General features: G+C 44.2%; 3 protein-coding genes across 5 annotated transcripts in view; 1 reads left to right on the forward strand and 2 right to left on the reverse strand.

The window, feature by feature from the left end:
* Positions 1 to 1,222: 1,222 nt before the first annotated feature.
* On the reverse strand, positions 1,223 to 13,257 carry pik3cg (phosphatidylinositol-4,5-bisphosphate 3-kinase, catalytic subunit gamma). 3 transcript variants are annotated; one of them, XM_070928793.1, is made up of 24 exons: positions 13,222 to 13,257; positions 10,852 to 11,068; positions 10,588 to 10,759; positions 10,237 to 10,499; positions 10,030 to 10,116; positions 9,849 to 9,949; positions 9,550 to 9,719; positions 9,235 to 9,422; positions 8,708 to 8,815; positions 8,540 to 8,627; positions 8,005 to 8,434; positions 7,810 to 7,908; positions 7,585 to 7,720; positions 5,887 to 5,952; positions 5,527 to 5,670; positions 5,110 to 5,191; positions 4,673 to 4,776; positions 4,405 to 4,551; positions 4,228 to 4,318; positions 3,997 to 4,127; positions 3,386 to 3,497; positions 3,050 to 3,207; positions 2,789 to 2,870; positions 1,223 to 2,618 (listed from the first exon to the last, which is right to left on the reverse strand). In XM_070928793.1, the coding sequence occupies exons 2-24, from the start codon at positions 11,059 to 11,061 to the stop codon at positions 2,419 to 2,421; spliced, it is 3,369 nt and encodes a 1,122-aa protein (XP_070784894.1). In that variant the 5' UTR covers positions 11,062 to 11,068; positions 13,222 to 13,257; the 3' UTR covers positions 1,223 to 2,418. The 3 variants fall into 3 exon arrangements, with proteins under 3 accessions (XP_070784894.1, XP_070784893.1, XP_070784895.1); XM_070928792.1 differs by having other exon boundaries at positions 9,550 to 9,746; XM_070928794.1 differs by lacking the exon at positions 13,222 to 13,257 and adding an exon at positions 12,614 to 12,634 and having other exon boundaries at positions 10,852 to 11,064.
* Positions 13,258 to 15,618: 2,361 nt separating this feature from the next.
* On the forward strand, positions 15,619 to 19,593 carry LOC139304746 (HMG box-containing protein 1-like). Its single transcript, XM_070928602.1, has 12 exons — positions 15,619 to 15,697; positions 16,379 to 16,486; positions 16,620 to 16,803; positions 17,207 to 17,333; positions 17,511 to 17,622; positions 17,807 to 17,916; positions 18,160 to 18,316; positions 18,400 to 18,544; positions 18,675 to 18,793; positions 18,995 to 19,178; positions 19,270 to 19,411; positions 19,505 to 19,593. The coding sequence occupies exons 1-12, from the start codon at positions 15,619 to 15,621 to the stop codon at positions 19,520 to 19,522; spliced, it is 1,485 nt and encodes a 494-aa protein (XP_070784703.1). The 3' UTR covers positions 19,523 to 19,593.
* A 4,462-nt stretch (positions 19,594 to 24,055) lies between these two features.
* The window catches only part of ptprz1b (protein tyrosine phosphatase receptor type Z1b), a 32,534-nt gene continuing 31,765 nt past the window's right edge, over positions 24,056 to 24,824 (reverse strand). Inside the window, exons 31-33 of the mRNA XM_070929385.1 lie at positions 24,549 to 24,691; positions 24,318 to 24,453; positions 24,056 to 24,199 (exon numbers count right to left, since the gene is read on the reverse strand). Of these exons, the coding sequence (XP_070785486.1) occupies positions 24,056 to 24,199; positions 24,318 to 24,453; positions 24,549 to 24,691 (423 nt within the window). The remainder of the gene's footprint in view (positions 24,200 to 24,317; positions 24,454 to 24,548; positions 24,692 to 24,824) is intronic.

Here is a 24,824-nt window from a genome sequence, read left to right on the forward strand (position 1 = left end):
GCGCCATTTTGTTCCTTTGTTTTATCCGGAAGCGTAGTGCTGCCACGCCAGAAAAATGCTATGAAGTGAAATGTTTGTTATAACAACATGTTTTCACGTTATTACGACATAAAGACTCATCACATTAGAAACTTGTTTAACTTGTGATAAAAATATACTATTTATCACAATATCATCCACCCCGCTCAGAAACAGCAGAATCTCGGCATGTCTCAACCCAAGCATGAATCAAACTGTGTAAATGAGCCATATCCCTCAATTTCTCTGTTGAACTAAAATAAAAAAAAATTATATATTGTTATAACAAGAAAGGTTTCTTGATATAACGTGAAAATATCTTGTTATAACGTTTTTCTTTTTCTGGCGTGGCAGCACTACGCTCCCGCAGTTGTATATGATTGTTGCTTTTTTATATATTTTCATATCCCACACACCATGTAACGTCATCCTTGGACTCGTGGCGGCTTTGAAAGTAAAGCTGCCATTGTTCATTTTCAGATAATCTGATTTCCTGAAGATACCCGTTTTTTTTTTTTATGCCCAGTTGGCGCTCAGAGGCACGATACATAAAAGCATTCACAAATGCATCCACAGCGATGAGAATGCTAAAGAGAAACGGGGGAACAAAGGGAAGAAAGGTTCTGCAATCCATTCACATTTCTATTCACTCCCATCACTTCCTGGATGAGCCTCCATACAGTTCATTGGCATGCTAAAAAGCTTACAGTTAGCAGAGAAACAGCGTACAGGAAGAGGCCTTGAAGCTGTGGGGGAATGAGGAGGCTTATCTTTCTAATCCATTTAGCCCCTCAACACCCGGTACATTAAGACACAGAGAGAAGTGTACGGCCACAAAACAGAGTGACAGCCTTCATGCAGTACACCCACTCGTCCTTTTTCTGTGGAAATAGTGCTGGAGAAGAGGGAGAGGGGGAGAGACGAAACTGACAGGAAGGACGCGGGGAGTTGTGAGAGGACAATTAGGGAAAAGGTCAGTGAAGGAGGAGAGGATGAGGATGAGGATGCTCAACATGGTGAAACTTGGAACTCTGGGAAAAGGCTTGTGGTGTTGCTCCATCTTGTGGTTGAAGTCAATTATCACAGCTGATGCTTTAAAAGAGTTTCAAACAGGATCTGGCTCAGGATCAGAACAATCCGTCTTACGGGAAATGATGAAGTCTGACTTGTGAAAGAGAGAATGCAAGAAAAGTATGTATTGTGCATAACTTTAATCGTCTGATATCATTACATAGAAAAGCTAACATGTTCCAGCTATTTCAATTCCAGAATCAATGATCGAAAGCGTTAACGGCCCCAAAAGGCTTTATTACTAAATGTTACTTCTGAAAGAAAATGGAAGGTTTCGATCTTTCCAACTCGCTTTTTATTGAAGCTTTAAAGATGTAAAAAGTAACAAAAAATCTGAACCTCACTGTGTTGATGATTAAAACCTTCCAAATATTCCAAAGTAGACAAAAAAAAAGAATAAATCACTCAAATGTTCCACCATCCTGTAAGAAGTGACAGCACTGACCAGCATGTTGTGTCACAAATTTGCATAAACTTTTAAAACATATTTTTGGGAATTAAAAACTTCACGAGCACCAAGACTTTAAGTATTCTCTAACAGTCCGTGCAAATAAAAAGACTGTTTATAATATGACATAATATATATAATATACATCATAATCAATCTCTGAACAGGAGGATCCAGCTAATTCAATAACTCCTCGCATATTGTTCAGTAAATACAAATGTTTGGAATGTTAAAACATTTTGCTAACGAACAGACTGATGCTTTAAACTTCAGTCCGACGGCTCCTCTGGGGACGGAGGGACAGTGCAGCACTACTTCATGTACCTTCACAGTGCAGACAATGTGAAGGAAATGTTGTTTCCTCAGCAGGAAAGGACTTGAGACAACTAGAAACAGGAAGTCGTTTGACTTTGTAACAGGATGAAAAGAGGAGGTGTAGAGATCCAGTTAGAGATCCAGTTTCCTTCCAGTTTGGCTTTTGTTTTCAAAAGGTTTCTTATTTAACCAAACTGTACCATTAACTGCTACAGATAGAGAAAAAAACTCTAGTTTAAAATGTGTTGAAATAGGATGTTTGACTTGGTCTACGCTGTGTAATGAAAACACTCCTGTGGAACTGATATTCTGCTCTCCGTCTGCTCACCGGAGAGTTGAATTAATTGCATTTAATTTGGTGTCAAGTCTGCATACGTGCAGTGTCACAGGTTAAAACCCTCCTGATCTGTGTTCACGTATACGTTTTCTCTATTTCAGGTAGTTTTGGAGTAGACTCTTGGAACCTTCTTGTAGGACTCTTATTTACATCGAATAAAAAGCGGAAACGCCTAAAAGAAAAATCTTAAAGAGGAAAAATCTTAATCTCGCCTAATTCATCCAGTGTCCTAAGTGGACCGTTTCTCCACACCCTGCTTGATCCCCAGCACCAGGTGAACAAACCAGTTGATCTGGACCATCCAGCCTTTCTCCCTGCAGATCTCTATCTGGTCCAGCAGGTGGCGCTGCGCCTCGTCCTCGCTGCGGCCGACGGTCAGCGCCTCGCGGATGTACTCGATGTCCTCCTTACTCGTCAGCTGGGGCATGCCTGGTAATGGGCAAATGATGAGAGTCTCACTTTCAGACAGCAAGAGCATCGTTTCATCGTTCATTATTTCAAAAATGTGTGCGGTCGTTCTTTAAAGTCAGTGAAGAAACTAAATGTAAAACTACAAAACACTGGCAGCACGCTGGGTGTGATGAGGAAGGAAGTCGTACCGGTCATCAGCATCATGGAGAAGAGGATGATGAGCAGGTTGGTGTGGTGCCGAAGGGCGAGGTAAGCCTTCACACACACGTCCTGCGACGGGGATAAAGGATGTATAACACATACATGCTACACACACAGACGTAAATGCAGAGGATGTGGAGCTAAGGGACATTCGGGCGGATGTGACACGTCCTCCGGCCGCCATATTGGAGGCAACAGTAGCTGTGTGTTTAGTGTATCCACATGAAAACAAATGCCATTTTCTGCACCTGGAATTTCTGGAAGTGGGGGCTGCTTTTCTTTCCTGATGTTCCCATGACGTACAGGAAGTCTGGTGTGAGCACGAAGGGAACCCACTCCTTACTGATCCCCATGAAGCTCTTGTAATTCCCCAGGATGTGGCCAAAGTCGATGTGGAAGAGGTTCCCTGCAGAAACACGAAGGTCTTCAGTATCTCCTTAAGTCTACATATACGTTCATATAAGGCCACACGGGAGGTGCTTCAATAACAACGACAAATCTCAACATTAGAAAACAGAACATGGCAGATACTTGAGCTTTTAATAAGAATCGACCAACAGTGAGGTGGAAATACAGTCAGTTACCAGATTCAGTGATCATGATGTTGTCGTTGTGGCGGTCCCCGATACCCAGGACGTAGGTAGCCACACAGTAGCCACCGCAGGAATACAGAAACCTCTCCACAGCCTGCTGGAACTACAGAGAGACAGGAAACAGGTCAATAAAACAACTTTCTGGCTAAATTGTTTTTTGGCTGGAAATGTCAGATTCAACTGGTGTTTCCTTGAGCAAGGCACTGAAAGGATTCCTCGCCGCTTATGTGGCTACGAATAGGAAACTGTGGACTCTCAGCTGTGCTACGCTAAGCTAAAAGATGAAGTGCTGCAAAATAGATTCTCCAAATATAGACACTGGGTGTGTGTGTGTGTGTGTGTGTGTGTGTGTGTGTGTGTGTGTGGGAGGGTGCTGCGATGACAGGAAAACCCCTGAACTTCCTTCCGGTCTGTCACGCTGCTACTTCCTCCCACGTCTTATAAACAGAGCGGCTGGCGGAGACAAAACCGCTCCATCAACACACTGAACCCCTGACACACTTCTGCTCTTCGTAACTGGACGGATGCATTGGAGAACAGGTGTTTGTCGTGACACAGTCCATACAACCATGTCATGAGGCTGAGCTGGCTGCAGTGTGTACCTTGTCCTCGCTGACACACTTGTCCCGGAGCCACTGATACAGGATTTCGTCTTTGAAAGCTCCAGTGCTTCCCACAACACTCTGCTGGATGTTAGCGATGGTGGTGGCGTCCTTCACAATCTCAATCATACCTACAACGACAACAAAGACCGGGGGGGGTGGGGGGGGTAAATATCACAGAGCGACTGTAACATTCAGCTCATTTGTATCCGTGCAGCTAACCCTGCCGACCTATTCTGTTTCCAGTGGAGATGCAGCCGTACGGTAACAGGCAGAGATCCAGGGACTCGGTCTCCCAGATGGACTCCATGATCAGCAGGATCTGACGGGGACACAGGAGGACACTTAGCCTTTCTAAGGGTCAGTCATTCGCTATCGTCTGTCCCGTGAGACTCTGCTGCCACTCACCTGCAGGATGAGCATATCCTGCCTGAGGTCGTCGCCGTCTTTGAAGATGATGCCGATGGGGTCTTTGGACAGAGTGGTGGGGTCGGCCCTTTTGAACTGCAGCCACAGAGGCTTCTTCTTAGACGCCATCACTTTGCACTGCTCGATCTGCACACACACACACACACACACACACACACACACACACACACACACACAACAGCTTTTATTTGTCGGTTATTATTGGTTACACTTACACCTGGTGTGTATGTGTGTGTGTGTCCCTCACCAGCAGGGCTCCAGCTCTGAGTCCAGGATCATAAGGGACTCTGAAACTCTCTGGCAGGCCGGACGACTGCAGAGTCTCCAGCTTCTGACGCAACTGAAACACCACTGACCAGCACACACACACACACACGCACGGCTTTAGATATATTAGACTCTTTAAACCATGATAGATTGAATAGTCACTGAATGTCAGCTTTTTGTTCTTATCGTGTTTCTTTTGCTACATTTAAGGCAGGACCTCAAAACCTAGAGCTTAGTAGTAGCAGTAGTGAAGATCAGCTCGTGTAGCAGATGCTGTGGTGGACGATGTCGGACTGAATCTCTGATTGTTCGATTTTTGCGAATCCTTAAATGTTCCGTCTCAGTTAAGACATCTGAACACACAGAGCTAATAATAAAAACAGTAACACGTCAAGTGAAAGTTTCATTTCTCCTCACCTTGTGCAGTAATGTCGTACTTGTCAGCGGACATGGCCTTTGTCTCACGGGTGACTTTCTGCAGAGCCTCGGTCATCTCCACCTGGAGAGCATCAGCTCATCAAGTCAGGTACTGACAGACTGCAAGTCTGCACTGAAGGTGACTAAAGGTTTTATTTACTTTGTATAAATACAATCGACTTGACGCGGTGGTTTCCACATATTTGCTCTCCAAACGGAATCAAAACCGACAAATGCGAAGACATCTTTACTTTTAAAGCCTCAACCTTTGAGGAATATACTAACCAATCAACCCAACCGCTACATCGAATTCTCATTCCAGTGCTGGCCAGTAAAGTTGAATTATGCTTTCTGTGATCAGCCCTCAGTCAAATGTCTAATTAGGAATCAGGAAAGGAGTCATGATCTTTTGCTCACCTGTTTCCTGAAGTCCTGCAGCATGTCTTCCCCGCAGCCTCTGAGGTAGGCCTCCAGCAGGACAGCATACCTCTGCTGGTAATGCATGGACTGGGCGATCTCACTGCGCAGGAACCAGAAGAGGAAATGACCTATGCGCTTACTCTGTGGAGGGAAAACGCAGTCTTTAATGAACTGTAAATGTCAATCATAATACGAACGAGTTTCTTCCTGCAGAGCATGAAAAATACACAAAAATACACACAAACAGATGAATGGGCAGAAAGACAGAAACCACAGGGACACACACACACACACACTATACACTGCAAACAATATAAGACAGTGTGAGAAAAAGATACAGATGTTGGTCCTGCTTACCCTCAGAGCTCTCTTCAGCAAGAACCTGACCAGGGCACTGTCATGGTAAGGCTCAAACTTGACTGCCTGCAGGACACACACACACACACACACACACACACACACCAAACAATGTAGCTTGTTTCTTATGAAGGCATCTAAGATGACAGGATTTTCAGGTGTCAAGGTTGGAAATCTGACAAAAAGTCCGTTTTCTTTGACATATGGGAGATGAAGGTTTGACATTTTGTAAATTCTGTGGAGTTTTTTGACCGAGTAGTGGTGCTGTAGAGCAGTGCTTCCCAACCTTTTTCAACCCTATTTCACCATTGTATATACACTGATGACCCCCACCACTCCCCACCGACATACATTCACGAAAAAGGTATAAAATTCTAAACATGGGGGTCACTGCTGCGGAGCTGCTAATGCTAGTTCTGAATGAAATGCTTCTATATTGTCGACTAGGGATGCAACCACTAATTCTTTTATTATCAACGAATCCATCACTTACTTTTCAGACTAAATGACTTCAATATTAGCTTGAAATTAATTAAATTAAATCTAACCTCAGATTCAATGAATCACTGAGTCTATAATATGTCAAAATGAATGATAAATAGCGTAAGAAGCGACCTAAAAATTCTGTTTTTTTCTCTTCTGTTCCGTCTGCAGTGCTTCGTCAAAACATAGAATACACATTATCACTGAATTTCAGGCAGCAGTGTAACATTCCACATATCACTAAGGTTCACAGGACACGGAGACAACAGTATACTGTAACGGTGAGAGTCATTTTCCTATCAGACCAAAGGGCCCTTTGTTGGCCTCCCTCTGCTCATGCAAAGTTGACTCTCACACTAACACATGCCAGCTGCCTCTTTTCCACAAGCAACTGTGTAATCAGATGGAACAGGACGGTTACTGGAAGAAGAGCTTCATCTTTCTGCTCCGTGAGCTGAAAATGTGCTGCTGTGTGTTGCATTTTGACTCATCGGCATGTTCAAATAAATAATGATAGTGCAGTTTAACGACTGTGTTTACTTTTACTTCAGTAAAAGTAGCAATACCTCAATGTAAAAATGCTCCACTACCAGTAAAGGTCCTGCGGTCATGATTGTACTGAACTGTAGAAGTACAAACGTATTAGCAGCAAAATGTAATTAAAAGGAATAGTCTGACATTTTGGGAAATACGTTCATCAGATGAGCAGATTGATACCATGCTTTTCTGTCTGTACACTAAATATGAAGCTACCGCAAGCAGATGGTTAGCTTAGCTTAGCCAAAGACTGGAAACAGGTTGACACAGGTAGCCTGGCTCTGTCCAAAACACATTCTTGTTTTGTTTAAGCTGTACAAAAATCGAAGCGTAAAAAAACCCAATTCACCATTTAACGTGAGGTTATGCTCTTAATTATTTCTTGGCTGGCACCAGTAACTTCCCCTCCACTGGTTGCCTGGCAACTGGTACTATTGGACATAGCCAGGCTGGCTGTTTCCCCGTTTCCAGTCTTTGTTCTAAGCCAAGCTAATCGGCTGCTCACGTTAGCGTCATAAATCTAAGTGGTATTAATCCTATTATCTAACTCTCGGTAAGGAAGCTAATATCCCAAAGTTGGTCTGTTCCATTTAAGCACCAAAAGTAAAAGTACTCTTTCTGCAGAGAGGCTCCTTTCACAGTGTTATATTAATGGCTTATTATCACTGAAAAACACACCTGTACGAGCTGCAGAAGGTATCTGAGCACATCATCATCTTCCAGGGTCTCCAGCTTCCTGACGGCCATTGACCGCACCTGAGCGTCCGAGTAGTGACAGTCCAGCAGCTGCATGGCCAGACCGACGTCCAGACGACTGAACAGGGACGACATGACAACAGGTGATGGGACACTGAACCTACCGAGGACCACGTACACATGGCGGCAGTGTGAAAGCCCTCTTACCTGCTGTCCCACGCACTGCTGCGCTCCAACAGACGGTGTGTTGCCAAAACATCTTCCTGTTTCCCCCACCTGACTGAACCCAGAAGCTTTGGGTAGGCCCTGAAGACAGGAAGGCATGACAAGACAGCAATAAGACTTAAGAATCATATAACACTTTGTAGGCCATGAACTTTGGAATCAAATCAAATAAAGTACCTGGGGTCGCGCATACATTCATGCCTGAAGTGCCACAGCAGCTCTTTGTCCTCAGGACTGAGCGGATGCAGGGGGTCCGTAGCCACGATAGCCCCGAACTGTTTCTTCAGGTGATTGGGCATCTCTCTCTGACCTCGCTCCCCTCCCCCAGCCTCCTCGCTCCCGGCCCCGGCGTCCCGGCCCACGTCGCGGCTCTTGGGCAGCACCACAGGGTAGCAGTACTTGTCCAGCAAAATGGCGATGGCCATGGTGGAGGCCTTGTCCGGGTTGGTGGCTGAGGTGAGCTTGTCTGCGTTGATGCTGCTGCTGCTCTCCTCACTCTTCTCTGGCATCTTCCACATGTGGAGGATGAATTCGCCCTGGCGCAGCAGAGAGCGGTGGTCGATCAGCAGCAGGTTGACGTAGTACAGGAGACGACTCTTGTTCTTTCCTGAGCGACGGACAGACAGACAGACAGACAGACAGACAGGCGTGAGGCTCACTCTAACGATTGTCAACACGATACAGTAGGCAACCAGGCATTAGGAGACCTTACCATCATGGCTGCCGGTTCCTGCTGTATTATCCTGGTAGGCCGAGCCCCCCTTGGAGTTTGGCGTCAGGGGCTGCTTCCCGCAGACCACCTGGGTGGGACAAATTTGGAGATTGATTACAACCAATCATTGTAAAATGATCCCATCGGTCCTTTGAATTAAATGTTTACCTGGAGGTTGAGGCGCGCTCCTTTAGGCAGGTCCTTGATCTTAATGTTAAACTCCAACCAGCAGTTCCACAGCACTTCTTCATTGAAGGTTTTAGATGACGTCCTCTCCTGAGAGAGTAAAGGCAGGGTTAAACTCTGCTGTCTCTGCTGTCCAAAGCTTACTGTCTGTGTGTTGTGGAGAATGAGTGCTTCCTGAAATTGTTGCTTACAAAACCAACACACAACTGTCATATTTGTGGTTCTCAGTTCTGATTTGCTCAATCTAGTTTAAAGGTGTAATCCTAAAGATTTTCATGAACTCAAACCCCGCCTTTGATACAATTTCTGGCCAACATTTTTTTTCAACAATATCAATTAGCAGTCATTAGCAGCAGCAATATCCATTCATTTTCATTGTTAGTGGCAGAGCCCGCCATTCTCCTGCGGGATTAAAACGACACTTTTTTGTGTTATTTTTGTGTAAAAGTTTAAACAACATGCCTGACGATTTTAGCTGCCCTAAAATCAATGTAGAAAGTTTTGATTACCTGGGCTAAAAGCTGTTGGCCGTGGAAGATGCTAGCTTCTATGAAAACAATAAACTCAGGGATTTTGGGGAGGGACGGGATGTCGATACCCAGCACCTTCACCCTGAACTTCCTGTTACAGTCCCACATAGAGATGGTGAACACTCGTTCGTGGTCCTTCTCATCGATGGTCAACTGCTCATGGGTACCTGACCAAGAAACGGTACGAGGATAACTATCACCACGAGACCACATGTCAATAAACTGGAATTGATACATCATCAAATACACACACGATCAACACAGTACACTTCCCTGTTTAATTTAAATGGTTACCTGCGACTCCAGTGCAGTCATCCACTTGCGCCCAGTCCTCCTTTTGGACCAGATCCAGGTCGGGATCAGGTGGCGTCTCCAGAACCAGGTGGATTTCCTCCCCGTTCTTCAGACACTGACGGATCCAGTTGAAGTTCTGCAGCGGTTTATCCCCGTACAGGTACTCCTCCCTGGGTGAACGGAAGCTGAGAAGGTGACTTTCAAATAGTCAAAAACATGAAATATGAAAACTACCCTCTATAACATGACCCAGTGAATCATCACATTGCAGATGTGCTTTAGCATCTGACATCTTTTACCTTCCACACACACGTAGCACAAAGTCGGTCTCGCACATGTTGCCTGGAATGCCCAGCAGAACTCTCTTGTTTGTCGTCTTGGCGAAGAAGCTCGCCAACACCTAAACAAGACGGGAAAAATTGTCCAAAAACGGTACAGAAAGTCGTACACAATGACGCCATCTTCCCTACGCTTGTGTACCTGTTCTGGCGTCCCATCGATGGGGACCTTGATGGTCTGGCTGGCCGTGCTGATGTGGATCACCACCAGGATGTGACTGTTACTGACCTGGACGGAGGAACACATGGTTCACAACCAGGGTGAAGAGAGACAATAAAGAAACAGTCAGGGAGCATGGTTTCAATCATGATTCATGAAGCAACGGCTAGAATCATCAAACACACGCACCTTGCTGAGCAGGTGCTCAGGCAGCGGCTTGCGGGTCACCCAGGGGTCCATGGAGTAGAGTTTTGGGTCGCGGTCGGACAACTCAATACGTCGCGGCGTCAGCAGCTTCCTGCGGGTGAACTCCAGCTCGTCGTCGTGCACGTTGCTGACGTCGGTCACGTCGTAGCCAATCAGGTAGTTGAGATAGCGCTGGTACTGCTGCGACTCGTCTGAGGGCTGCGGACGGGGGACCAGCTGGATCCGGCCAACGTCTTTCTTCAGGGCTTTTAAAAACACGACAGACGTTGTTGTTGGACATCATCGCAACGGGATAACTGCAGTTTTTTTCTGACTCCACATTTCGTTGGGTACCTCTCCAGTAGCGAATGCAGTCCAGCGTCTGGAAGACCTGGTGCTTGTCGTAGATCTCACACACGTTGCCTTTCTTCTGGTAGAGCAGGATACAGTGGTCAGGGGAAAACCTCTGGTAGAAGTCAGCACAGAGGTTTAAAGTTACCGCCTTCAGCCACACCTGAGCTTTCACCTGGGAGACAAGAAATACAGAACAGAACTCACGTTTCAACAACCATAACAAATAACCCCCGGTGTTGACAATAAATCAGTAAATTAGGGGACCTGTTCCACCGTCCAGTTTCCAGCCACCTCCAGCAGCAGAGTGTCAGGACCGTTTCCGCCCCGCGCCGCGGTGGGCAGGACGAACTCCACAGTGATCTGATCCATGGAGGTGCCGGAGGATGAGGTGATGGCCTTCTTTCTTCTCCTCCTCTTCTCTTCTCGCAGGACTTTGGGCTCTTCGTCGCTGACCTGGGTCTGCTTCCCGTCCATCACCTAGCTTGAGGGGGACGAGAGACGGACAGAAACCAAAAAACAGCTAGAATACCCTTGTGCTGTGATCCTGTATACATCTCGTCTCCCTTTAGAGGGAGTTAATGCCAGTAATGCAAATGATTCACCAACAGATGAACTGACATATATTGAGAGACAGATATTTGTAATACCAGCCACCTGTCTATCAGGAAACACTGATCTATGACCTCTGACCTTCTGGGCTATCATCAACAAACTCTATGTTACTATCTGCACTTCCACTCCCAACGAAGCTTTTCAAAAAGTCTTGTAACTGGATGCATTAGTGGGAAGCTGAAATGGGACACAAGTAAAAGGGACGACTGTTAAAAACAACTACAAAGGAGAGGGTATTTGCTCCTGCTCCTGTATTTGCTCCTGCTTCTCCCAAATGAGTAAACTGCACTAAAGCCGCAAGTTAGCAATATTCTTCGTCGATTACTCAGTTGATTCTGCCTACAGGTGGGAGATTGACCATCTGGTGACCTGGTACAACAGCAACAACCTGGAGCTTAACGCTTCAAAGACAGTGGAGATGGTTGTTGACTTCAGGAAGAGCGCAGCCCCACCCGCCCCCATCACCCTGTGTGACTCTGCAGTGGACACTGTGGAGTCCTTCCGTTTCCTGGGCTCCATCATCAGCCAGGACCTCCGGTGGGAGCTGAACATCAGCTCCCTCATCAAGAAAGCCCAACAGAGGATGTACTTCCTGAGGCAGCTGAGGAAGTTTAACCTGCCACAAAAAATGCTGGTTCACTTCTACACTGCCATCATAGAGTCCATCCTCACCTCCTCCATCACCGTCTGGTACGCTGCTGCCTCCACCAAGGACAGACGCAGACTGCAGCGTATCATCCGCTCTGCAGAGAGGGTGATCGGCTGCAACCTCCCATCTCTTCAGGACCTGTACTCCTCCAGGACCCTGAGGAGAGCAGGGAAGATCGCTGCCGACCCCTCCCACCCCGGACACCATCTGTTCGACCCCCTCCCCTCTGGCAGAAGGCTGCGGTCCATCAGGACCAAAACCTCCCGCCACAAAAACAGTTTCTTCCCCTCTGCAGTCAACCTGACAAACTCTCACTGACCCCCCCCCCCCAGAACACAAACACAAGCTCTACGTTATATTAACGTACATCACCCCTGTCCCCACTGCGTTACATTAACGCACCCACCCCCTACTGGACACTTTATCTGGACACTTTACTTATTCTTTATTCTGGTCACTGCACTGTTGTTATTTATCTTATCTTATTTTTTTATTTTTATTTTTATTCTTATTCTTATTTTAGCTTTTATATTCTACTTATTTGTTATCAAAACAATAGCACCTTCAGACCACAGCAAATTCCTTGTAATGTATGTTACTTGGCAATAAACAGTTTCTGATTCTGATTCTGATTCTGATTACTCTCTGGATGAATCAATTCATCTTTCAATCATTTTGTCTATGAAATGTCAGAAAACAATAAAATAAAAATAAAGAATTTCCCAGTCCAAGATATTTACTTTAATGAGAGCAAAACCTCGTCACATTTTGAGACACTGGAACCAGAGAGTGACTGGCTTAAAAAAAATGACTAAAACGATGAATACATTTTACAATAGCTGCCCATTCATTCATGTATAGACTGAGACTGCCTTTCCAAAACAAAGCACTGCTTTCTTATTGGGTTTTTTTTTTTTTATCTCTTTAACTATGAACTCATTTCAGAGGAGAGGAAAATCTGTAATTTCCTTTACACAACTTATACCACAAAGAGCAGTGCGCCATGATGACAGCCATTATAAAGTATTTCCTCATGATCTTGCTTAACTGAAGTCTGGCGGGGGGGGGGTGTCCCTTTTACTTCTTTCACATCAGATGAGGAAGTTTTGAAGAGCAGGAAGCAAAGCTCGACACAGCACGGATGTAAAGTTAACTGCACAGAGTCCCACTGAGCGTGTCATGAACATTATAATCAGTATCAGCTGTTAAATCTGACAGCGACAACCCGGCAAGGAGTTAATAAAACTTTTCAAAGCACCCACAGCGGCACTCGGGCAGCCTGTGGGGAATGTAACGGTCCAGCTGCCATAATAATAGGAAGGAGAGGCGTCAGTTTTGTAAAGTACAAACATAGAGCCTTTTCTGTGACTCACCAATGAACGCAGACGGCAACGGAACCCGGAGCTCTGGGCGAACGATTCGGCATTTATGCTACATAAAGAGACGTCAGACCAGAGTGAAAAAAAAATGGGTTTACGTTTGTCGGCAGACTGTATTTAGGAAATGAGGCGCTTCTACACAGGAAGGTGGTCAAGCTACCCGCTAGCTTCTTCTAGCCAGAACACCACTTCCGGCTTTCTCTTTAAAATAAACCACATAAAAACTAAAACTATTACAAACCTGAAGCCATATTTAAATTGTCGATTGTGTAAAAGACGGGACGGAGCTGTTCAAAGATATGGAAGACGTGAATGTGTGTATCTATTTCAGGTTGCTTCAGATGGCGTTATTTGTTAGAATTTATTTTCTTAGATTTCTTATTGATTTATTTTGAAAGTATTGAACGAAACTTGGCGTATCCTGCCTTGGTGCAGTTCCTCACTGTGACCACTGGAGGGCAGTGAAACACTCACGATTGTACAGATGTCAACTTTCCGCTCCTCCAGCATCAAGGCAGACTTGATGGCATGATCTCCACACCAGAAAACTCTACAATTATACTTTTTGTACCCTCGATATTCGTAATAATCACACTTAAGTACAGTAATACACTAAAGAGTGTACTCAGGAATATTTCAGGGTATTATACAAGGGTGGCAAACATGTGTCTGAAACACAGGAGAGGGCCACTGTCTTTGACCAGGTTACTTGGCTGAAACTACCTGTTGTACTAGTTGCACTGGATGTATGACAATTTAGCTGAAGGCTGTTTGTCTGCTGCTGAAAATATCAACCACATTCATGCTCATATTTCTCCATGTTTTCAAACCTGCATGGCCTTATTTTTATTACTTATGTTTAATCTGTTTTATCATTACACATCAGCACTTATGTGCAGCATTACATGCTGTTCATGCTCCCAATTTTTAGGCTCAATATGTGATTGTTGTGTTGTGAACATTTCAGCTCTCTAAATTGCTCCAACATGATGTTGCCACATTGTGAGATGGGGAAATCCTGCTTTCTTCTGATTCCGGTGTTCAAAATACGGTCATTGTGTTGAAAATAAGATGTGCTCAGTATACAGGAGATTACATGGTTTATAATTGTCACTTGTGCTTTTGGTTTAGCCATCTTTCATAATTTTAACCCACCCAATGTTTTATTGTTGTGGCGATGATAACGAAGAGAACCAGGCAGCACCGAACTGACCAATGAGGATGAGAGAAATGGCAGATTGACATCAGGCCTGTCCAATAGGGTCCCTGAAGAACATGTGTTTATACCAGCCCCCTTTCCCGTACAAGGCGACTGTTTTGGTGAGTTAAGGGAAGTTCATTGAAATCATTTATGTGTTTTTAAGCGTTGAATTTGAAAAGTGATTGCGCCATTTGAATGGTTCCCCCCTGAACTTGGCGCACGAGTAATAACGTGACACTGACAACGTTTACTTTTTGCCGTAAATGCAGTTTCGCTGCTCTCTCTGTAAAGCTTCATTGTTGACGGCAGTTGTTTTGTTGTAATTGCCTTTGCGCAGTTGGACGGCTCGTCCGTATTAATGTATTTAAACATATTTTCACATTCCGAATCCCGTTAATATCGTTATCTTGTCCGTCTAAACACAGGCGCCAAAGTTTTATTTCTGGTTTTCGTCGACGTAACTTCTGCCTGTCAACGGCACTTTTGTTTCGTGACAACAACGCTGCTTCGTCCGAGGTCTTTCCGGAGCGCCAACAACGCTGACACCAGTAGCACTTCATGGCAGCCCACAGTGTCGCAACAGCCCGTTTATTCTGGGTGCTTAATGTCGTGCTTTTCACTCATTTTCAACTACTTACTTCGAATATATTATCGCTGCCCCCAGTATTGAATGAATGGGCTTTTTATGCGCATGCGTGCAGGATCTCAAAGTTTATAAACAAGAGCGAGTCACATGACGAGAACATTGTGTAATAGATGAGACTGGAACGCGTTCTCGTCGTGTTTACACGCCCGACGCGGAGTATTTCAACGTATTGTATACTGTTATACTCATGTTATTACACTTGTTATAAACACGCTGGGGCTTTGAGAATGTGTCTAAACTTAGCTGTGTTATAAGGTACTGGCAGCCAGCCCAGTGTTACTATGTCACCCTGTGTCTCCTTACGTCACCCATACCATTCATAGCCTATACATCACAGCTCAGTGAGGGATTAACTTTCTGTGTGTGAGTGTGTGTGTTAGTGGGTGTTTGGCCCATAGGATGCCAGTAATGTTTAGTTAAGTGTTACCTGTAAGCTATATTTTCTACTTACAATATGTTTCCATAAGCCTTTAATTTGACCATTTACAAAACCTTGGGTGCACAGTTACTCAGCTGTCTGCATGTTTCAGGGACAGTGGACATTATGGTATGGGAGGTGTTGACCCCAGCTGTGCTGTCCAGCGATCCCAAACACCAGAACGTGCGAGATTCAGAGTCTCAGGGTGAAAACACAGGTAAACCACAGAGCAGCGGACTGCAGTTAACCACTGACACTGACTGAGCGGTTTAGCTTTGCACTTTCATGAAGGCTGGAGACTCACAAGAGGCAGATCAGAATATCCAGACTTTGAATCCCTACTATGGGGCTGAATTAGATTTAAAAAAAAAAACTGGATCCTACACTACCCTATAGCGTCTTTTGTTCGACCCTCCCTGCCTGGTCAACACCTGTGCCCTTCTCCACAGGCTTTCCATTAACAGTGTGTAGTTTCAGAGTCCAGGCCGAAATAACCCTGATGACATCATTAGGGTTATTTTTTCAAACCTTCTAAAGCTACAGAAGACAGTATTGTTTGCAAGCCTTATTATTGTTATTATTATATATGTAAATAATTAATATTAGGGGCTGAATTAATAGAGTAGTAATATAAATATATTAATAAGAATAGGCTAATAATAGATTGGGAATAGATTAAGAAAATAGACCAATATTTGGAATATATATATGTTTACTTGGATTTGCACTGGGTTTTAGAAAGGTGTTTATATGTTAGTTTGTTTTATTCTATTCACAAATGATTAAAATGCTGTGAAATTAAAACAACAAACCTGTATAACTCCCAACTAGCCAAGTGTGCTTCCGACACTTTCATTTTCTGTGGTTTGTCTGGTCTTACCTTCAGGAGTGACGATGGACTCGGATGGAGACCAGTCCCATGACCTGCTCTGCTGCGAGGAACGCCTCCCCTCCTCACCCGGCCTTGCCACCAGTGACAGTTACATGGAATACGGTACATGAGGCCCGAGCGTACACCAGCTTCATCACAGCGGACGGACAAATTGCATTCTACATGTGGGCTTCAGGTTTTTGAAAACCAAAGTGAGCCAAACGTTTCAGCTAGTGTTTGGTTTTTCTCCTCCCAGACGACCTCCCAGACCTGCAGGAGGTTCAGGAGGAGGCAGAGCCGACGGCGCCGCCCATCTACCAGGTGGACGCGGGTGTGTCGCACCAGGAGCGACAGCCTCCCGACACACACTGGCTGACGCAGCTGGCCCACATCGCCACCGGACCCCAGAGCCCACTGCTGCAGGAGCCCCCCCACAGCAGGTAGGTGCCCTCTGTGCTTCTCCATGCACCAAAACATGAACGTTGTGGACGACAAGTGTGACTATAACATATTATATACGGTTGGATTGTGTCTCCCCAACTATGTTACTGATCTGGAGAAACCAAAATAAAATCAAACGCATCCCCAGCCCCCTGTAATCTGTAATTTTGTATGTAAATATAGAATTACACCTCAGATTGTTAAAAAGAGAGAGTCCCAGATACAATAGTGAGGACATGGCCTCGTGTCCTCTATGGTAGCTACTTGCTTGTAAGCGAGGTGTCGTTGCTTCAGCCCTACAAAGTACCTCGCATCATTCTGTCCTATACGAGCTGCTACCAGTCAGGGGATTGTCTGTGTTGTTGGCAATCGCTGCCACTAACGAGCCCACGTCATTCTCAGCTCGTCTTCGGTCTGCCTCTCCAACACCAGCAGTAACCTGCATTCCTACGCCCGGCCTCCTCCCCCTCTGCCCGGCAGCACCTCGCCGCCCCCCAGAGGTCACGGCACGGAGCGTCGGCGCAGCAGGGTAGGTGTTAACCTTTGCTTCACTGTCACTCACTGTCATTCATGTGAACACGGCGTTAAAAAACAAGGCATTTTGCACTCTGCTGTAGTGTTTGTTTAGGGTGCAGACCTACAGCTCTTGGCTCTGTGGGCAGCTGTTTATTGCCTGACATCGCTGCCCGCTTCATGTTTTCCACAGAAGAGCAGTGAATGTGGCTCGGCGGTGTCAACCAGATCCTCCCTGTCAGACGATGAAGACATGGGCTGGAGCTTCTCCTGGCCGCCCACCGCCTGGCACTGTTTTCTCAAAGGTAGACACACACACAGATGATGGATCAATCAGAGGACTGTACAAGAGCCTCTCTGTCATGATGTTCTCTCATCTGTGTCTTTTACTTTTGCTGCCACCACATACCGGGTCCTCGCTTGTTTTCTCTGCTGGGAAGACAATTATCAAGTTCTTTTTATCTCAGAGCAGCTATTCTCTGTCATCAGGCACCCATCTGCGTTTCCACAGCGGCTCTAATGTGGAGTGGCAGGACGTGGAGGACCTGGACTCTGCCGAGGAAGACTCCGGTGATGAGGAGCAATCCGGATCTGTGAAGGTACTTCATGCAAGAAGCCTGTGGATGCACTTAGACTGTTGATGTTCCATCTTTAGTGCTACATGGTCTTTGTCAGTTCAGTTCAGCGTTAAATGTTCTGTATTTTTTAACAATAGCAGCACCAGGAATCTGTATAATTTAAGTAGAAGAACAAATTAGATGAAGAGATGAACAGAAAAGACTGAGAGTGAGATGTATAAGGATCCACCAAAATAAAGTAACTGAACAGGAACTCTTCTGCAGAGTTATGGCTCTGAGGGTCTGCAGCTGGTGGAGCATTCAGAGATCGTGCTGTCTGGTCAGGCTGTCCTACAGCTGACCTTTGACCCCGGGGCCTTCGGGCATGCCCCCATGACTGCCCGGTGCCAACTCGATCACCCCTTCTACGTCAAAAACAAAGGTAGGGGAGATGATGAGAAACACCCGAAGCGTCACAAACAACATCACCCTGACTTCTTCACATCCTGTCTCACTCTCTGTTAGGGTGGTCGTCGTTTTATCCGAGCTTGACAGTAGTGCGTCATGGGATACCGTGCTATGAAATGGAGGTGGGAGGTGTGTGCCTTCCTCCAGGACACAGAGATGCCAAACACACCGACGACTCACTGGTGTTTGACACATTCAAGAGGTAAAACAGACGCGTAATGCTCTAGTAAACATACAGTTGTAAATGTCCAATGCACGTACATTTGTAACTGAAACTGTGAAACAACGCGCGTGTGTGTGTGTGTGTGTGTGTGTGTGTGTGTCCTCCTCAGTTATGACTTCACTCCTCTGGATTCCTCTGCGGTTTACGTGTTGAGCAGTATGGCCCGACGGCGGCGTGCCTCCCAGTCCAGCGGGGGAGCCGTTTCTCCAGACAGAGACGCTTTGCAAGGTACGATACTTCAAATCTCTACATTTTGAGAGAACCCGCTGTGTGAATGAGCAGAAACATTAAGAGCAGGCATCGCTCAGTTTGCAAAGCACAAAAAAAATGCACCGCACAAAAACAAAAAACAAAAGCACTGAAGCGAGGTTGAGGATGCATTTCAGGAAAGGAAAAAAAGTCAATTGTGGATCTGTTTAAAACCTGCAGACCCCCTCAGTCCCGGTCAGTCCCACTCTCCTCGTCAAAAGCCGACCAAAAGCCAGCATGCCGGCTCAACAGGAAGTAATAATGCCACGCCAGTTAAGTGCAAGCGGCCAATGAACGCCTTCATGCTGTTTGCCAAGAAGTTCAGGGTGGAGTACACACAGATGTACCCAGGCAAGGACAACAGGTGGGTGTAATCTGTGTCTACATGTGGAGCTGTGGTTTGTTTCAATGTTTATTGTAAGGTAACGCGCGCGCGCGTGTGTGTGTGTGTTCAGAGCGATCAGCGTCCTCCTCGGTGAGCGGTGGAAGAAAATGCGCAACGAGGAGCGGCGAGCGTTCACCGTGCAGGCCAAAGCCCTCGCAGACGAACAGAAACGACTCAACCCAGACTGCTGGAAACGCAAACGAACCAACTCTGTAAGGACACACACACACACACACACACACACACACACACACAGAGTGCTTAAACCAGTGCCTTGTACTTAATTTCTCCTCTGTGTCCTACAGGGTGGTCAGGGAAATTAGGGCTGCAGACAAGAAGAGAGAACGGTCGGCACAGCCTGTAGAGGACACACACACACACACACACACACACACACACACACACACACACATATATTCAGCAGTGACAAGGTAAAGACAGCTATGTGTAACCTAATAATAGGCTTCAATATTATATTTTGTTAACACCAGACTTGCCCTGATCTCCCAAAGTGAGGATTTGATTCAGTCTTGAACAGCAGTGTCTACCTCTTGTAGACATTTTGAGCTGCTCTCTTGCTTTTACAAAAGGTGCTACATGTAACATTTTAAAGTGGTAGTTGTAGTTCTTATAACAAGTTATGAAACATTACATTTGAATGCTGCACAGCACCGTAGCGTCTCACACTTTTTCCAAACTAAATGACGAAGCAGGTCAGCCGGGTTTTTATCTGTGATTTTACAGGAACGTGACACACACACACACACACACACACACACAAAAAAGAGAGAGAGATTCTGATGATTTTCAGTTTCTCATCGTGTGCTTGAAACAGGTGGAAGTTGTGGTGCTGTAGCATTTTAGGTTATGTAGAGAATGTAGCTATTTTTTCCAAAATGACATATTATATATACAAATATATACAAAGTATTTTCTTGCATTTGCACTCAGTGTATTGCACAAGACGACATATTTCAACTTTGCTTTCGTGTCCTTTATCATGTAATATTTAATTATTCAACAAATCTACACCATGAATTCTCAAATAGTGGCCCCCGGGATTTTATTTACCTCAACTTGAGAAAGAACCAGATCTTCATCGGAGTCAGGCCGTTATATCTAAATAAATATGTCCAATTTATAACCATATTTTTCAGTAACACTCCCTATTTTCTAAACATTCAAATCATTTCCAGCAGCTCTGGAAGGCTTTTATTTTGAAAAAGGAAAGTGTTGAATTTCCTCAACAGTTGAGAAGCACAATTAAAAATCCACTGTACTAATACAGGCACTAGTAATAGTATTTTTCCCACTTCAACTACTACCAATTGATGGTAATGAATATGTATTGTCACTAGGGATATAAAATCGTGTGGGGTATGTTACAGAAAAATGCCATTATAGCAAGAAGACTTGGTTTGCATTTGTCAGCCATCGTCTACACTGCTGAAGTGTCCTTGAGCAAGACACTGGATCCCCAGCAGCTGTAGGAAAGAGTCTCTCAATGCAGGAGTTCATATAATATGTTTTGCTTTTGATTTTAACACCTGAATGTGCCATAATACGATTTTTAGAGTACAGTATGTTTTTATAATCAAAGAAACATTACAGGTGAGGGTTGATGAGACACGTGGCTTCCACAAATAACCAAATGGAGATCATTTCATGTTCCCTGATCAAATCATATACGAGAAAAGCAAGAAAAATCTGTGGTTGTCCAGCCCCACCCCTTGTGGTTCATCTCCCCCAATGAGTTTTGATGGCTTTGCTTTATGTCAAAAATAGGAAAAGATTACAAAAGCATGCACACTGTTAGGGCACAAGATGTTGTGTAAAAATGGCTTTAGAAACATGGCGTGATTGGATGAAAGCTTGTATTAACCTTCACATAGAGTTATACCCATGCAGAGTGTGAAGGGGGGGTCTGTGAGGCTCTGCTTGGGGTTCCAAGTGCTTTAGAAACATTTTACAGAAATAGTCAAAATAAACCGAATTATTCACCAGGGTGGGTACTCACATTGTCACTGCATAACGCGGTTTATTCTTAATGCACTATATACACTTTATCTTATGTGACTGCTACAGCATAATGTGTAATGGCCAATATTAATATGATTCTATAGAAATATATATTTTTGGTTTTGACTTAATCTTTGTGAACCCTTCATGGTTGTGCATTGATTATTTAACTTTGGTTTGTCTTTAACTGTCATGTCATGTACAGGTCGATCAGGGGAGACAATGCAATACAATGTATTATAGTATAAATAAAAAGCATCTGTAAGCCTGTTCATCCCGTGTCTTTAAATGTTTGAGACGGTTTAAGAAAATGAAGGGAAAAGTTTCGCTCTAGAACATTTTATTTTCTTCCCCTCCCGGAAAAAGAAACAAGGTTGGAAACAAATCTGAAATCATGTTGCTATATACAGACTGCACCAGTTTATGGCTGGAGATAAAAGGTATAGACATTAAGCTGCTACTGTAATCATAAAGATAAAAACATTCCATTAAAACTATAAACATGATCAATATTTCCAGGCTAAAATTATCAAATAGAATCCACACAGTTATATATGTGTAAATGACTAGAAAATCACCTTTTTTTTTATAGTAAAATAGAAAATATATAGAGGTACAGTATAAACATACAGTAATTTGGCCTTTTGATGTATTCAGGGATATTTACACAGAAACATATTACAGTTAGATCTGGTTTGAATCGCTGTCTGGGTCAGTTGCAGTAGCCTCTGTAATTTGCGCCTTTTTGCATCCCCGGATGAGCTAAACAAACGGAGTGGAATGCAAAACAGGCACAGGTAGAAGCAACATAGTTTGAACGTGATTCGGAGGTTGATCAATCGTGCCGGACGCGTGGACACATTTGGCCTCCCTCAGAATGGAAACAGTCATAGTAAGTGGTGCGGGGATGCAAAGTTAGAGAGGTTTTGATATTTTCTGTCCATTATGAAAACTGGTTATCATTGATATCTATTGTTAACTGACAAATTCAAACTGCAACTTTTTACAGCCACCTGTCAGACTCATAGGGACTGTTGTGTTTGTATGTTTATCACTTTAAATCCCAGATGGCATCTTCTACAAAACATCTGACCTCGATCTCGATGGCACCCCCCCACCCCCGGATCTTTACGTACAAAAGGAACGAGCGCAACAAGAAAAAATCACAGATAATTATTTTGGCATGTTAGTCACACAGTTGTATCAAAACAGGTTTAAAGTACATTTACATGAAAGACAAAAGGCACGAGGTACCAGAGACCATGGAGCCAGTGGCAACAAGACATAAACAGAGAAACTCAAACTGCAGTAAATCCCAGCAGTCACCTTACTGTCAGTAGTGAGGCCTTGAGAGATTTTGGTTATTCAAAACTTTACTCCAAATAAGGATACGCGGTAGTTTGAGCCCCAAAATGTGCCGTTTCATGTGCAGTGCATAAAATAATATGTAGGAAAAACAAGGCTTTTGGAGAAAGTAATTTCCCTTTTTTAACATTAAAGTCACCTTGTTCTGCTTTCATTTGTGTTTATTTGTATTTTAATTGTGTTTGTTTTGCCTGTTTGCCAATTGAACATTTTATCAGTCATTTGTTACAAAGAAAGATGGAATACAGAAACAAAAGGGCAAAAAAATAGCAACATAGGATCAAATGAAAGAGAATAGAAGAACTAAATGTTAAAGAAAGATTAAAATAGTTATGAATTTAAGGTTGGTCTGTTATTGGAATCAAACAGCCGACTCCTTCCATCATGAAGAAAAATCTTTTCCAATTCAATTCTTTTTTGATGTTTTTGTTTTTTTTTAAATTTCATATTGATTTCATTTAACGAAACCCATCAACTGGTTTTTGGCCGTCTGTCAGGAAAGAAGGCCGTCCGTCTCCATGCTGGCCAGCAACAGACACACAGTTGGAAATCGTAGGTTCTGGGCGGAAAGGCAGTGAAGCTTTTTTGGTACCACTCTCTAATAATGAAACAGTTATAGAGGACTTCTGAATTGCAACTAGTGGCTTAATTCATGTTTAATAAATCATTTACAAATGCTTTATAGATCATAACAATAAATGCTCTTTCACTTTCTAATAGGCCAGCAAGTCTGTGGTTATTAATGTTAACAAGGCTTTTAATCAGCAAGTCTGTGGTTATTAATAAGATGTTACTAAATGGATCTTGGTCCATAACGTCTGCAGCCCTTTTCCTGAAATAACTGACCAGTCGAAGGGAGTTTTGGCGACCTGGCAACACAAACATTGTTCATTTAAAGACTTAAAACTGCTATATGAAGCATTAGTGAATGATTTATTGACCAATAATAAATCCATTAGTTAACTAAAAACGGGGTGCCTCATTAGAAAGTGGTACTTTTTGTCTTTTACAGGATGAGTCACATGATGTCTGGTAGATTCTGGAGCTCAGTCTGCTGTGCATGCTAACGCTAACAGTACGATAAGTAAAGGTTATTATCAGTTTTATTGGTGAAACCCATATAAATAAATACTAAACCCGCATTTATTTATACGAGAGACTCAAAACCTTCACTCATTTGGATTACTTAAAGTTTTACTGGATTATTAAATTTGACTTTTATATTTTGAATGATGATTGTTGAAAATATTGTACGTTAAAGCATTAGCACGCTCAGTGGACACAGCTGTGAACCACAGACAGAAATGATGGTGTTCATCCTCTCATCACATGCCAGCTCCAACCTCAGTCTACACTGGTGTGTGTGTGTGTGTGTGTGTGTGTGTGTGTGTGTGTGTGTGTGTGTGTGTGTGTGCGCTTGTATGATGCATTTTCTGTGTATGTGACGTGCATGTGTGTGTGTGTGTGTGTGTCTACATGAGTGACTCCAGGCTCTCAGCGATGTTAGTCCGTCCCAGTGGTACAGATCCGTTGGTTTCTGGACTCTGCAGGGCTCTCTGGTCTTCCTGGCTGCTCACCAGGCTCAGCACAGCTCGGTACAGATACTGGTACTGCTCCTGTGGGAGGGGGGGCAAAACACAGCTTTTAATTATAAAGTGACTTAACTGGTGAGAGAGAGAAACATGAGCATTAAGAGTATTTAGTGTGTGTGTGTGTGTGTGTGCCAGTATTTACTATATCATTAAAAACCCCAGGCCTCATGAGGTTGGTCATCCGTGCCACCTGGTAGACATCCACTGCTCCCTCCTCCTCTAGCAGACTGGACAGGGTGGTGAGGGCACAGAACAGCCCTGATGTAGCACCTCCCAACCTACACACACAAACACACACACACACACATATATATACCCTTGCAAAGAACAAAATGTCAGATTGAGTGAGTAATCCTGTCCATGTTGTACTCACGGATCATGTATGACTGTAGGCCTGTCTGACTGTCTGCTGTGCTCTCTGACTGCGTTGACCAGATCAAAGCTGTTCCTGATGGGACTGTCTGGGTTGGGCCAGCAGGTGGCGCTGTACTGACGCACCTCCAGCACATAATTGTTCTAGGCAGAGGCAGAGAAAAACCGAGAAGGAGGGATTGAGATGCATACGACAGACAGCACAAGAGTCTGAAATGATTGTCTATTAATGTATATAAACAGTAGTATACTATGTGTGTATGTGTGTGTGTGAGCA

This window comes from Enoplosus armatus, chromosome 22 (genome assembly GCF_043641665.1).
Source record: "Enoplosus armatus isolate fEnoArm2 chromosome 22, fEnoArm2.hap1, whole genome shotgun sequence".
NCBI lineage: Eukaryota > Metazoa > Chordata > Actinopteri > Centrarchiformes > Enoplosidae > Enoplosus > Enoplosus armatus.